Consider the following 13,191-nt stretch of genomic DNA (forward strand, 5'->3'; position numbering starts at 1 on the left):
TACATGCTGCGATCGACATCAAATATGGGATGTTTGACCAAATACTCTTTATATTATAAAAGGCCTACACTTTCTATGAAGCCCAAGTCTATAATATATTATAATGTGCCTATATGCTACGTAATCGTAGTTATAAGCACTATAATATATGATTCATAATGCTTTATAACAATGATCATAACTCAGAATTACATGTCAATAATGCATTATAAACATTTAATTTGTGTAATCTGTTCATGGTATCATAGCACCTATTAAAAATAAGTACAGCGTTTCATATGCTCATTTGCTGTGACTTCACTCAAAGCAAACAATGGCCAGTTATAGTTAGTAGAACCAGCTTGTAGTTTGTCTGTTTGCTTGTTGAAGTATTAATACTTGACCCTGTAACACATCATAAAATTATTGATAGTTTGTTATGATTATTGCTATGAAGCATTCTGAATATTCATGAGGGCGAATGACTCTTATACAGGGCTTGAGGTGCATTTTATGTTCAGTTTGTTTATAACACATTAACATGGGCTTGATAGAGAGTATTGCCTGGTATTGTGATAATATTGTAGGCATGACAATGGGATTTTGATACATAATCCTCAATTATGTGGTTATATTGGCTATGAGTGGGTAAAGGCAAGTAGAAGAGTCTATTAAATTCCAGAAAATCACATCGCTTGACTGTAATGTCAGTGTAAATGAGTGTTATTATGCCCTATCACAATATAACAATATCCATAATCTGAAAACAAATATAGTCTCAGATAACCATAATGATATAATGATATAACAATATGATATATTGCCTAGCTCCATGTCATGGGTTGTTTTACGATGCATTTTGCCACAAGGGTTTTCATAACTAACATGTTGAAAATGTTTTTGTCAAGAAATACCACACATTTTAATAAGATCAATAAGTTAATACGTTTTGATAAGATCTGACGTACATAATAAACCCATTGGCGCTTCTTTTAAGAGATTGCACGCTGAACAAACACAAGGCCAACAACAACAACAACAACAACAACAACAACAACAGGACATTCATAACATGTCACCCAAGATGGTAACGGTGTCAACAGTTACAGGCCTGTTGTGTTGTCTCTGTTGCCCCCCTCTGGTGTATGTGGAAACACCAAGAAATGATTCCCTGTCCTGTATTTAAGCATGGATGCTCAGTGGTGTGCTGCTTTGCTTTTGTATCTTAAATCAGATATTTTCAAAGTTCTCCTGCAAAAAAGCATAAAAGAGAAACACCTTCTCCATGAAATTACAAGTCGGATTCTCTGATTGCCCTCATGAAAAACTGAGCGGGGAAATCAGTTAATATCAACCACGGTAACTTGGTTTTATTGATGCGTTTTATTATTAACCTGGGCAGCTATTAATGCAGAGTGACGTTTTCCCCCCTGTGTGTGTGTGTGTGTGTGTGTGCGCATGTGAAGGTTCCTCTTTCTCTTCTCTCCTAACCTGCACTGACTCCTCCTCCCCTGCCCCACCAGTGAATGGGGCCTTTGTGGGGGCTTCCCGGCATTCCGAGAGAATTCTTGCAGGTGAGGGTACGCAAAGCAAAACGCACACTCGGATGCGCGCTGCAGCTTAATTTTTACAACGGAAAACACACATAGTACTCCAGTGCTGAGCTTACCTCACTGTAAAGAAACTTGCTGCAACTATTAAGGGTGTGATCACAAGAGCAGAACGAGCAGACAGAGTGGGAGGAGGGAGGAATCCCATTCTGTTCCAACCAGGTGAGCGACCACACACAAAAATCAACATGCTCACTGGAGCCCATCGCCCTCACACACATTAGGGGGAACATTTGCTCTTGAGTGAATATTTGCCTTCCTTTTTCTGAAGTTATTATGCTGTCTTTGAAGAATGGGAGCCACAATAGCTGAAAGGGTGAACATGTGTGATCTCACAGGGCTGTTATCTGATGTGGATAAGCGCAGTACATGAACGGTGTGAGTAACAGGCTTGCTTCACACGGACAGGTCCCTGGAAAACACACCGCACGTCTCCCAGTGCCGAAGGTGAGCGCCTTTCTGTTTGTATACGTGGGCATGTGCGTGCGGTAATGGATGGATTGAACTGAATCCGCAAAGTAGAGATTTTTTAAAGTGAAGTTTTGACTTTTTTGTATCCATCTTCTGCCAAAGCTTCCTACTGTTGTGCTGGAACTTGTCAAGACAACAGTGCCTGCAGGTACGTTTGGTCATTTTTCCATGCTGATTTATAACAAACACTAATATGAGTTACACTGAGGCCTGGTGAATAATTGAGGCCGTCATCAGACACTTATAACTGTTTATGTTTGGTTCAGATGGCTCTGATTGCACATTTGAAAAGTAGTTTTCCAACCGCTCAAAAAACACGTTTTTATCTACGCTGTTATGATCAGAGTCCACAAGAAAAAGGACTTTACCTCCTCGAATTGCTCCTCACCCTTCTTTATCTTTGTTGCCCTTTGATATGTATTGTCCATCTCCTAATTACACACTTCCTTCATGATTGCATGTCCACAGATCAGTTGTACTGCCAGAGACCAGTAGGTGGAACTGGCAAATCAGCAGAGGCCACAACTCAAAAAAGTTGGCACAGTAGACCAGAGTCTCAGCCTGTGTCCAGTGTTCAGTTTATTACTTGAAAACTGGTTTGGAGCCTCAGTAAATACACACAATACGTTGGCCAGCGGACACAGTTTCATGCAATACCTAATTTTAATAATTTGAGTCTTTAAACCAAACCTAAGTGATGGAAACATATACCCAAGTGGTTGCTCTGCTTGAATATGACACAGAATGTTTTTCATCATAGTTGCAATGTTCTTTCATAGCTCCTGTCCGTGTTTCCCTGCAGCATGATGCAGACGGTCAGTGAGTGGTTCTTCTGGGAGCGCCTGTGGCTGCCAGGAGACCTCTCCTGGTCTGACCTGGAGGACACCGAAGGTCGCATCTACGCTAAAGCCTCCCAGCTCTACGCTGCTCTGCCCTGCGCCCTCTGCATGCTCCTGGTCAGATTTGTGTTCGAGAGGTGAGAATATAGAGTATAATGTGCCTGTGTGCCGTTGAGCTGAGCAATCGCAATCGTCTGGTTTCAGAATACTGGGATTATGTTGCGCAAGCTGTGTGGAGCAACACTGTGCTGCACCAGATAATGTGTTTTGTAGTGATAGTGTTATGTTGCTTGTGTGCAGGTTCTTGGCCACACCGCTGGCTGATGTTTGGGGAATCAGGGACAAGATACGTCCCACAGTGGAACGTAACCCACTTCTAGAGAACTACTTCTGCGACCAAGCACGGGTTCCATCGCAGGTACGTTTAAAGGGGTATTTCACAGAGAAACAAAGGTGTTTTGTTGTTCACATACAGAAAAGTAAATCAACTTCCACACATACGGTAGAAAACTTTTTAGGTATGGCATTTGAATGGCAATCGTTTGATCTTACCCTTTGTTCCTGAACTGAGATGCATAGTAAATGCAATGTTTGCATCACAGACCACAACTTAAAGGCAAAGTTCACCCAAAAATGAAAGTTTTGTCATTATCCACTGTTGAAGAAATCATTCAAGTCCTGTTGAGTAGTTTGCTGTGGTGATGTGTTTATTCAAAGAATACCAGTCAACTGGTGAACCGACAGGCACAGAGCTGACCTGAGCCGGTGAGTGGACCCAGAGCAAATGAAACGGGTGCATTTTTTGCAGTAAGAAGTAAGTAGGACAAATGGCAGGTTCAAACAATGGGTTAAAAAAAAGCCATGCTAAAGTTTCACTGCAAATGTGTATTTTCTTCTTCACCACACACCCTCAGGTTGATAGAAAGCCGGGTGAAGTTTCTTAGTCCACACAACATTTCTGAAGCATCACAGCAAAACAGCGTTGCAGCATTCTCCTAAACAACTGAAGTGGATGAAGTGGAAAAACTTCAAATGGCTCAACAGCTCATCTCCGAAAGTCACAAGATCCCAGATTGATTTGAAACAATGTTATTTCCACCCTCCATGTGCAGATCAGCTTGCACACCCACATCACTCCCCGTGTGCTTCAGTTGTTTAGCAAAAAACTGCCATGTTGTTTTTCTGTGAAGCACCAGAAAATATTTTGTGGACTTTCAGCCAACATGGGGGTGAGTAGATAACGACTGAATTTTTCATTTTTGGGTGAACTTTTCCTTTAATGGCTGCTCGTGTATAACTTCAGAGAGTGTGCATCCTCGGGAGGAAAGAGTCTAAAAAAAACGGATTGTCCCTTTTGTGTCCCAGGCCGACGTGACCGCTCTGTGTAAGAAGACCAGTTGGTCAGAAAGGAGAATTCAAGCCTGGTTCAGGCGGCGGAGGAACCAGGAGCGTCCCGGGCTTCGCAAGAGGTTCTGCGAGGCCAGGTGTGTGCGCTTGTGTATGTGTGATGATTACACACCGATGTGACAACAGATGTCTATGTGAATATGTGAAATTATTGTTTCTTGTCTGTCAACAGCTGGAGATGTGCGTTTTATTTTTTCGCCTTTGTCTATGGAGTCCTAGCTCTCTATGATGTAAGTAGTTTGGGCCTTTTCTCATCTATCACAGTATTTGTATCTATGACAGGGTTTGTCTCTTATGTCAGTCAGTTTTGAATTAACCAATTTTTCGCTTTGCTGCTTTCTTTTGGTCTTTCGCTGTGCTTTTCTCCTTCAGTCTCTCGATGTTCATGTACCACTCTGATTTCACTGTGTGCAGCTTGTGAAAGTGCTTGGCTCTCCCCCTGGCTCATGTCACTCTGTGCTTCAGGGATTTTCTCACACTCTCAAAGCTGACATGGCAGACAAACATGCATGAGCTTGTGGCAATTGCGCGTCTCTTCTCTCAAGGCTATTCTCCAACCGCCCCCCCTCTCCCTCCTCACACTGTTCTCCCTCTCTGTTTTTGTTGGCTGTAGAAACCTTGGTTTTATAATCTGAAGGAGGTTTGGGCAGGCTTCCCTAAACAGGTAAGTGTTTTTAACTTTGCTGTTAGGGAATGGCTTGTACAATATTTCATTATGCAGTAAACATCTCTATGTGTGTGTTATGTCCCTGCAGTCCATGCTGCCATCTCAGTACTGGTATTACATCTTGGAAATGGGCTTCTACATTTCTCTGCTCCTCAGCCTCTCTTTTGACGTTAAACGGAAGGTGAGTGTGCAGGTGTATCAGTTTTAAAACATAACCTGTATTTTGCCTTTTAAGTCATGGCGGGTGGCTTTGTTGGGTATACATACATATTAACCTTTCTTTTGTGTGTGTGCGTGTGCGTATGTGTGTGTGTGTAGGACTTCAAAGAGCAGGTGATTCATCATACAGCCACGCTGACTCTCTTGAGTTTCTCCTGGGTTTCGAACTACATCCGTATTGGAACCGTTGTGATGGCACTTCATGACTGCGCTGACATACTGCTGGAGGTCAGGGCTGTTTTTCCATCAGTGCATGTGCAAAGTCATGGTTGCAACACTGTCTTTTTACATAATAGTACATCAACAACATTATCAGAGGGAAGCATAACAACAAGGTTGAAAAATTGGCTAAGTGGTTGATTCAGTAATTTTATGCAGAACAATTATTCATCGCTGAAATTGCTGTCGGCAGAACTCTAACAGGTCCGATGACATGAAAAGTAAGAAAAATATTTGCTAACATGCTCTCACTCACCTTTACTGCCGTTCGAAACTGCATGAACATTGAGTGTGAATAGCAGTAAATGTGACATTTTGATGCTGACATTTCTTGACATTTCTATTTGTTTTAATGCGAGCTGCACACAGTGGTGAAGAAGCATTCAGATCATTTGCTTTAGTAGAAGTAGTAATACTACAATATAAAAAATCCAGCATAAATTAATGTTGAAATATGATTGTGGATGCATCCATGTCCATCACATGAGCTAATGTTGACTACTTTCTCGAAAACTTTCTCTTTCTTGAATGTCACATTTTTGCCTGAGTCCGTATCAGAGCAGTAATATTACTGAACATTAATGAAGCAGAGTTGAAAACAACAACCCTTCAGACTTTTTCACACAAATCTAGCTATGGCTCTTATGTCCACCACCTGTAGTAAATAAAGTGAGTAAGGAATGAATCAGGACTAACTTGATAAATGATGAATCGTTAGTGCATGTGAACAATCGTGATTCGAGGATTACATAGTTGATACAGCATTAATGAATAAATCTGCACAATAATTCATTAATGCTGAACGCCCAGTCTGTTATCTAGTAACTCATTAGTTCAAAAATATCTGTGAATTGACATACTGACATACAACTCATTACTAATTAACTCATTGTCTGATTATTTTTCCTGTACTTGTTGCATCTTGAGCTGTTATAACAAGGACATTTTCCCATTGTGGGACAAATAAAGTCTATCTAATCTAATCTAAATTAAGCATAGGTTATTTTTTGGTTACCTTCAAGTAGAGTGAAACATAATACTTCAGTAGTTACCTAGTAGACTCATTAATTAGTAATTACTTAATAGTTAGTTACACTTTCCGTGTAAAAGTAAAGTGAAAGTTACGAGTGATTAAGTACCCAGTCACTAATGAGTCTAAATGGTAACTACTCAGTATTATGTTTCATTTAACTTGGAGGCGTGAAAAAAGGAGTTACTTATGATTAAGTAATTTGTAATTAAACACCACCACACCACTAGTTCATTAATATGGTATCTCCCAGACTGGGATTCAGGAATTACTTATTAATGATTTATTAATTATCAAGTTGTTCCTGATCTGTTCCTTAGTAACTACTCACATTTCTGTATACATTCTTATAAATTGTTACCTTGTTAATATCAATGGTAAACATGCCTGCATTGACTTCAGAGCTGACTAAAAAATATTCCAAAAACAAAGAAAAGAAAGACCTGAGGCTTATTCCTTTTTTCTGTCACACAGGGTGCAAAGGTATTCAACTACGCCAAGTGGCGCAAGACTGCTAACACCATGTTTGTGGTGTTTACAGTTCTCTTCGTGGGAACAAGGGTAATCATTTTCCCTCTCTGGTAAGTGTGTCAAATGGACAGATGCTGTATGATGCATAGTGGTGACGCTGCGTGACAATGTGTGAAAATACATTGTTTACACATCCTCTACAGGATTATCCACTGTACATGGGTGTACCCACTTGAGCGGTTTCCTCCGTTCTTTGGCTACTACTTCTTCAACGTGATGTTGGTGGTTCTACAGATGCTCCACATCTACTGGGCTGTTCTCATATTACGAATGTTTTTCAAGTGTATCTTCAGCACGGTGTGTTTGCCTGTGTTTCTATGTGTATATAAAGAGAAATGCATGAAGACTCCACAAATTCTTTCCATGTCTTGTTGTTGCTGCTCCTCGGTTCACCCTCATTTTGTTCCTCTTCTCTGTGGCTCATCTTTATCCGGCAGCTGGAGGGCGATGACAGGAGCGATGAAGACGAGGAAGACAGTGACTCACAGAAGGAAAGAAACCACAAACCGAGTCACAAGAATGGCCCTGAAGCAAGAGGCCGGGCCACTGGCCACTGACACATGCAGACAGACAGTAGCAGAGGAAAAGGAAAAAAGGACAGCAGACACATGGACGGGTTTTTCAGTCTGGATTGCAGCTGCTAGAATCTAATTTTCATACATAAGAGTAAACATGCTTGAGCAGAGAATAGGTACTCAGGAACTGTGAAGGATTATAAATTTGAAGCTACGTGGTTTAACAACACATTACCTTATTAAACTCTGAATTAAAAATAGGGGAAAACTCCTTTGATATGATGTCTTTGCATGTTTGTATAATGTTGAAAAACAGATATGATACAATCACAATGACATGTGTGAGTAGCATGTGTGCCATGTGCTTCTGTGTAGTGGAGCAGATTAATGCTAAACTGAAGCACTACAGGGTAATTTATGTTTGTGGTACTGTGAATTAATTCGTGTGTGTGTGTGTGTGTGTGTGTGTGTGTGCGCGCGCACACGTGTGTGTATAAAACTGGATATGTGTCAGTGTTTTTCCATGAGTTCGTCCTGCTTGGCGCTGTACACCAATGGCAGTGCCGGCACGCCCTCTCGCGACAATCCGCGAGAACTGACGAGCTGAAACGTTAGTTGGTCCGTCCCCATCTGTTACCATAGAAACCCCCTACACAAACCTAGCCTACCCACATTTAACAGCTCAGACAACACACAAGTTATTGTCTTATCGGTCGGCTTCACAAAGAGTTTTGCAGTGTTATGGCCAAAATGGCTTATCGCGCCAGTGTGAAAATAGGAAACTGGACCGAGGACCTGCGCTTGGACGAGGTTTGTTTCAAAATAAAGCACGTCACGTTAACAGACACATGACAGCTAGAGTTAGCTAATTCATCCATGTGAGCTAATCTGCTTTTTTTATGAGGCAAGATGTAAACACAGTTTAAGTGGAGCTGTTTTAACTTGCTACAAGGCATACACATACACATCTGCCTGACAACGCTTGACTATAAAACACAACACTACTCAGTTTAGACTTACAAGACATCAAATGAGTACAGATGCAGCAGAGTTGTACGTGTATGCAATGATACTGTCACATGTTCACACTGTTTTTCAGCCTTCATAGATTGTATAAGCAAGCATTTAAACGCATGGATACACAACAACAAAATGTATCATCAGAGTTGTAGTATAGTTAAAAAGTACCATCTCCTGTCATTTAAACATTTTTTCTTGTCACGGCTAATGTTGGTGTACCATGCAAGATCATTCACAATTTAGCACCACAAGCTTAACATACTCAAGGACAAGAGCCTGGGTATCCAAGAGTACAGAGAGCATTTTAAAGTAATTCTAGAAAACATGGCCGAAGGACAATCAGGTGTGTAATCATTAGGCTAAAGGATACTGAAAATAGAAACATATTCAAGACAAAACATACACTAGAAGAATGTAGGAACGTTTTTTTTTTTTAGCAACCACACTGTGGAATAAAAGGGATGACAACATTAGAAAAGTATTGATTTTGAAAAAGCCAACTGTTGTGTTTGTACTGTTGAATTCCTATGTATACAGGCAATAAAGAGACACACTGGGATATAAAAATGCTTTAGGGCCTGTTCACTAACAAACAAGATGAAAAAGTAGGGAAGACTACAGTTTTACTTCTTCATACTTCTGACTGTTGGTCGAAATCTAATTTCACACTGCCTGACAGCACCATAAATATATGCATAGCCTGTATGAGCTTCTTCCAACTCTTCATTGAAGATTCATGTGTGAAATATTCAAAAGCCAGTACTCGTACTAAGTGTCTGTCTTTGTGCATCATTTAATAATTTCCTTTAAATTCAGCCTGGCAAACTTGGTACCTCTGAGAACTTAAACAAGGTTATGTGGGTGTGAACCCTTGAGTTTATACATTCTCGGGCTTGAGCAAAATTTGTCTGCACTGCATGAGTTTTTCAACAGCTCACGTAATCATTTGCAAATTGGTAGTTACACATTGGGTTACACAGTAACAGAAATATGATGCTATACAATTGTGAAATCTCTTCTTTGATCTTGAACATGTTAGAAAATAGTCATTGCATATGCTGGTATTTTTACAGGATGCAAAGAAAGAGTTTCTGGAGAAAAAAGAGAGGGGCGAGCTTGCTGCCCAGAAAGTAGACTTCCTCAAGCAGAACATGTTGAGTCCGGTAAAATGACTTCAAGCGGATTAAAGGCACCATTACCAACAACAATAATATCACAATGCAAATGGGGAAGGTGATGATAATGATGATGGTGTTTGTTCTTGTGTGCAGGTGGATCTGACTGTTACCAATGATGGAAAATTGCACTTTGGCGATGTTGTGATCTTGGTGAACATGGGAGGAGAAAAAAGGGGGTGCAGCGCAGTCAGCATTAATGCTGACGTCAACGGTTTGACAAAGACCCCTTCGCCTGGCCTTCAAGCCCCGTGCGGAATCAGTGCAGGAAGAGCTATCCAGCCCTGCACACGCACTGCCTTCATCATTACCAGGTGCACACACAAATACACTTAAATTACATCAACACACGAGGTAACACTCCCAGTTATGAATCTGTAACACTGAGTGTGTGATTGCAGTGTAGATGGCAGTCCTGATCGATCGACTCTGCATTTTGAGCAAAGTTTTGCCTTGAAGACAACAAGTGGCTTTGCCAGGGGGGTAAGTGAACACACACACACACACAAAATTAAACATACAAGGTGGACGTTTTAACTGGTTATAAGACAATTTAATCCTGATGCCTTTACATGTCTGTCACCAGTTTGGATTCAGAGTTGTCCACATAGAATAAGATATCAAATTTAAACTAATTTTTATGGCGTAGTGCCTGAGGAAAAAAGCTTCTCTGCAGTCTTGCAGTACAGCACGGCACTTAAACAAAGTTTACTCTATTTCACCATTGTCATATTACAGTTAATAATCTTACCAAGCCACACATAGATACATTACTTCATCACCATGCGTCCTGCAAATAATAAGGACTCAGTACTACATTGTAAGTGGGTGATAAGTAGTGTCGTAGGCCACCTTCTCTGTTCAAAGGCTGTTTCAGTTTGTCATCGCCGGATTCCTTTACTCCTTTTTTAAAACTATCTGTCATCTCTGGCCAAGATGTTTCCATTGTTATCCACAAAGAAAGGATTTTTCTCCTTTAGATGTCAGTGGACAGCAGAGTCTTGACCTGCAGTACTGAGTTCCCTCACCAGACAGCTTAAGAACTATTCACACTTGGACTCACCTAGCACCTAACTACCCACGTGAAGGCCGTTTGGGTCAGGGACCCACAAGTGGCCCTACAACTCTGAAACTCAGAGCTCACGTGTACTCAACGACTCTGTAAGGACACTCCCATAGAAAGTTGAAAAGGCTTAAACTCTGCTCCAGTTAGTTAGAACAGAAGAAGATGAGAGGTGAAACATCTTCAAGAAACTGAAAAAGTCCAGTTGCCTACTATTCAGCACTTTAAAAAAAAGCCGGTATAAGAAATGATATTTGTTGATGGGTTTTTATTGATCATGGTTATCGCAGCAGGGCTTCAAGCATTTAAAGTTTTGACAGAAAGCTAGTGTTACAAACTGGGGGTGTGGAGTTTGAAAGATGAGGGTATTTACATGGCAGTGCGGGTCAAAGGATAGATGCAGATGAGTTGCTGTATGGGCAGTGCAGTTATAGGGACTAAAAGTCAAGACATCTTTGCCTCAACTGCTTTGATTTGAACATGCTTTTTTAAATCTGTCTTTCAATGTATCCATAATAATGGAATACACGTTAAAAAAAGGGACCCCTTTTCTGTCAGTTCTTTATGGCCGATCTATGTGAATGTCATGTCATTATTGTTATATGTTGACAATATGTGTCGTTTAATTTTTTTTGTACCTTCAATTAAACATGAGCTAGCAAGATTCCATTACTTAAATTCTTAAATAGCACACATGGTTCACATATTTCTTTCTTTTTTCCTTTTTCTTTTTAAAAAAAAACATTTTTTGTCTTCCTTTCCTTGCTTAGCTTTACCTGACGAGTGACCGGCAGAGTTTTCAAAAGGTAGGTTAAGTTTTAAGGTTTTAAGCTTACAGGTACGCGGGAAGGTGAAGGCAGAATGCATCGGTTATGTTTGTACTTTTCACAAGATTTTTCTACAAATTGTTGATCTCATGTTGATGTGACTTCATTTAAAGTGTGCAAAAAAGTCCCGCCTACAGGAAGTTAACTTGGAAGCTGTCAGCTCCTTTCTGTCTTGGTGGAAGATAGTGCACTTCGACCCCCAGGAGAGGCTTGAATATGAGGGTCAACCTGTCCCTGTAAGTTTTTCGCTCTTCTTGAAAATCATTAACTGAACAGTGACACAAACGTCTTCTGTTTCTTTTACTTCCACCTCCCTTGCATTGAGAATTTTCAATGCATCTTAAAAGGCTTTTGCTTTTTTCCAGGCTAATGTGAAGGTGCTGATCGTACACTGCAAGACAAACCAAGCTCTCGCTGCTCTGGGCGATCACGTCCTTTGGTACTTTACAGGTTCCTCTTAAAATTAACCCCAAACCAAGTCGAAATAGGCTGCTGTGTCAAATCCATATGTATTTTATAATGAGAGAGAGAGAGAGAGGGAGAGAGATCAGAGGAAAACTCCAGTGTAGATGAGAAGTCTGCTTGCTTTCTGTAAAAACAAACATCCTGTTGAGTATCCTTTTTAATAAGGTTACTGTGACATGAAAAAACTATCTCTGAGATACTTAGGTCAACTCCAAGGCAAACTCTCTGTCGTAGCAGCTTTTTCAGCAAACATCTGAACTTTTGTCATGTTGAGTATTCAGTTGCACTCAGCGCTCATGAATTGAGTACCTCCAATATGGCAGCTGGAGGTCATTTTACAACTGCTGCATGCCCGCTGTCGATTTAAAGCTAACAGTTGTGTCCCTGCAGGACCACATATGGCAAAGAGTATGAGGTGACGGCTCACACGTTTTTGGACTCCCATAAAGTCGAACAGAACAACAACCATTGGATGCTGTGCACCTCTGAACCAGCGGGAAACGGGCTTTTGCTTCTCAACCACCCACACTCAGCGGCTAACAACCAGGAGCTCACACAGGCAAACCCTGACGTCAAAAAAATCTAACGCAGTCCACTCTCATATCCTTGTGTTGTACGCAAATAAGGCACATAGATACCACATCAGCAACGACGCCTAAACATTGTGAAATAAAGGTTGTTTTTTCTGTCTGGCACACAGTTTTTTTTTTCTTCTTGTGCAAAGACATTCCAGAGTGGACTCCAACCTGGAGTGTTAAGGTTACATGTTTCACATCAGCTAGCCAAGCCCCCGGGAGGGTCTGTAGAAAGAAGAATTTGATATGTCTCTTCAAACAAAGGAGGAGTACACTTCCATTGACCTTGTAGAGAAAAAACAAGATTTGGGCAATTTCCCATGCATTCGCAATTTCCCACAAAAGAAACTGAAAAAAAAAAAAGATGTTAACGAGAAAAGGGAATGAAGCAGAGGCTCTGTTATTGGATGGACATTGAATTCAAGACAAAGAGATCTCCAAATGTATTCATTTAGTGTGTTGAAACACTAGAAAGGGTGAGAGGAAAAGAAGTTAATGATCGGTTACGTGACTGTCTTCTGGTAAAGATGTAGGATCATTACCCAGCCTTTGCCAGCTTAGTGGCCTTTACAAATTAGG

At 40.8% G+C, this 13,191-nt stretch overlaps 2 protein-coding genes across 10 annotated transcripts; both read left to right on the forward strand.

Annotated features, from left to right (window-relative positions):
* Positions 1-1,563: 1,563 nt before the first annotated feature.
* Positions 1,564-7,769, forward strand: cers3b (ceramide synthase 3b). Of its 7 annotated transcripts, none has more exons than XM_030426706.1 (13): positions 1,564-1,751; positions 1,861-2,036; positions 2,163-2,208; positions 2,863-3,036; positions 3,200-3,317; positions 4,265-4,383; positions 4,479-4,536; positions 4,920-4,970; positions 5,062-5,154; positions 5,292-5,420; positions 6,916-7,022; positions 7,116-7,269; positions 7,410-7,769. In XM_030426706.1, the coding sequence occupies exons 4-13, from the start codon at positions 2,864-2,866 to the stop codon at positions 7,527-7,529; spliced, it is 1,122 nt and encodes a 373-aa protein (XP_030282566.1). In that variant the 5' UTR covers positions 1,564-1,751; positions 1,861-2,036; positions 2,163-2,208; position 2,863; the 3' UTR covers positions 7,530-7,769. The 7 variants fall into 7 exon arrangements, with proteins under 7 accessions (XP_030282566.1, XP_030282567.1, XP_030282563.1 ...); XM_030426707.1 differs by having other exon boundaries at positions 1,928-2,036; positions 2,840-3,036; XM_030426703.1 differs by having other exon boundaries at positions 1,928-2,036.
* A 244-nt stretch (positions 7,770-8,013) lies between these two features.
* cfap161 (cilia and flagella associated protein 161) lies at positions 8,014-12,732 on the forward strand. 3 transcript variants are annotated; one of them, XM_030426711.1, is made up of 8 exons: positions 8,014-8,297; positions 9,581-9,670; positions 9,779-9,996; positions 10,084-10,165; positions 11,516-11,551; positions 11,680-11,808; positions 11,938-12,011; positions 12,428-12,732. In XM_030426711.1, exons 1-8 carry the CDS (start codon positions 8,229-8,231, stop codon positions 12,621-12,623), a joined length of 894 nt encoding a protein of 297 aa, XP_030282571.1. In that variant the 5' UTR covers positions 8,014-8,228; the 3' UTR covers positions 12,624-12,732. The 3 variants fall into 3 exon arrangements, with proteins under 3 accessions (XP_030282571.1, XP_030282572.1, XP_030282573.1); XM_030426712.1 differs by having other exon boundaries at positions 11,686-11,808; XM_030426713.1 differs by having other exon boundaries at positions 9,581-9,661.
* The last annotated feature ends 459 nt before the right edge of the window (positions 12,733-13,191 follow it).

This window comes from Sparus aurata, chromosome 8, assembly GCF_900880675.1.
Source record: "Sparus aurata chromosome 8, fSpaAur1.1, whole genome shotgun sequence".
Lineage (NCBI taxonomy): Eukaryota > Metazoa > Chordata > Actinopteri > Spariformes > Sparidae > Sparus > Sparus aurata.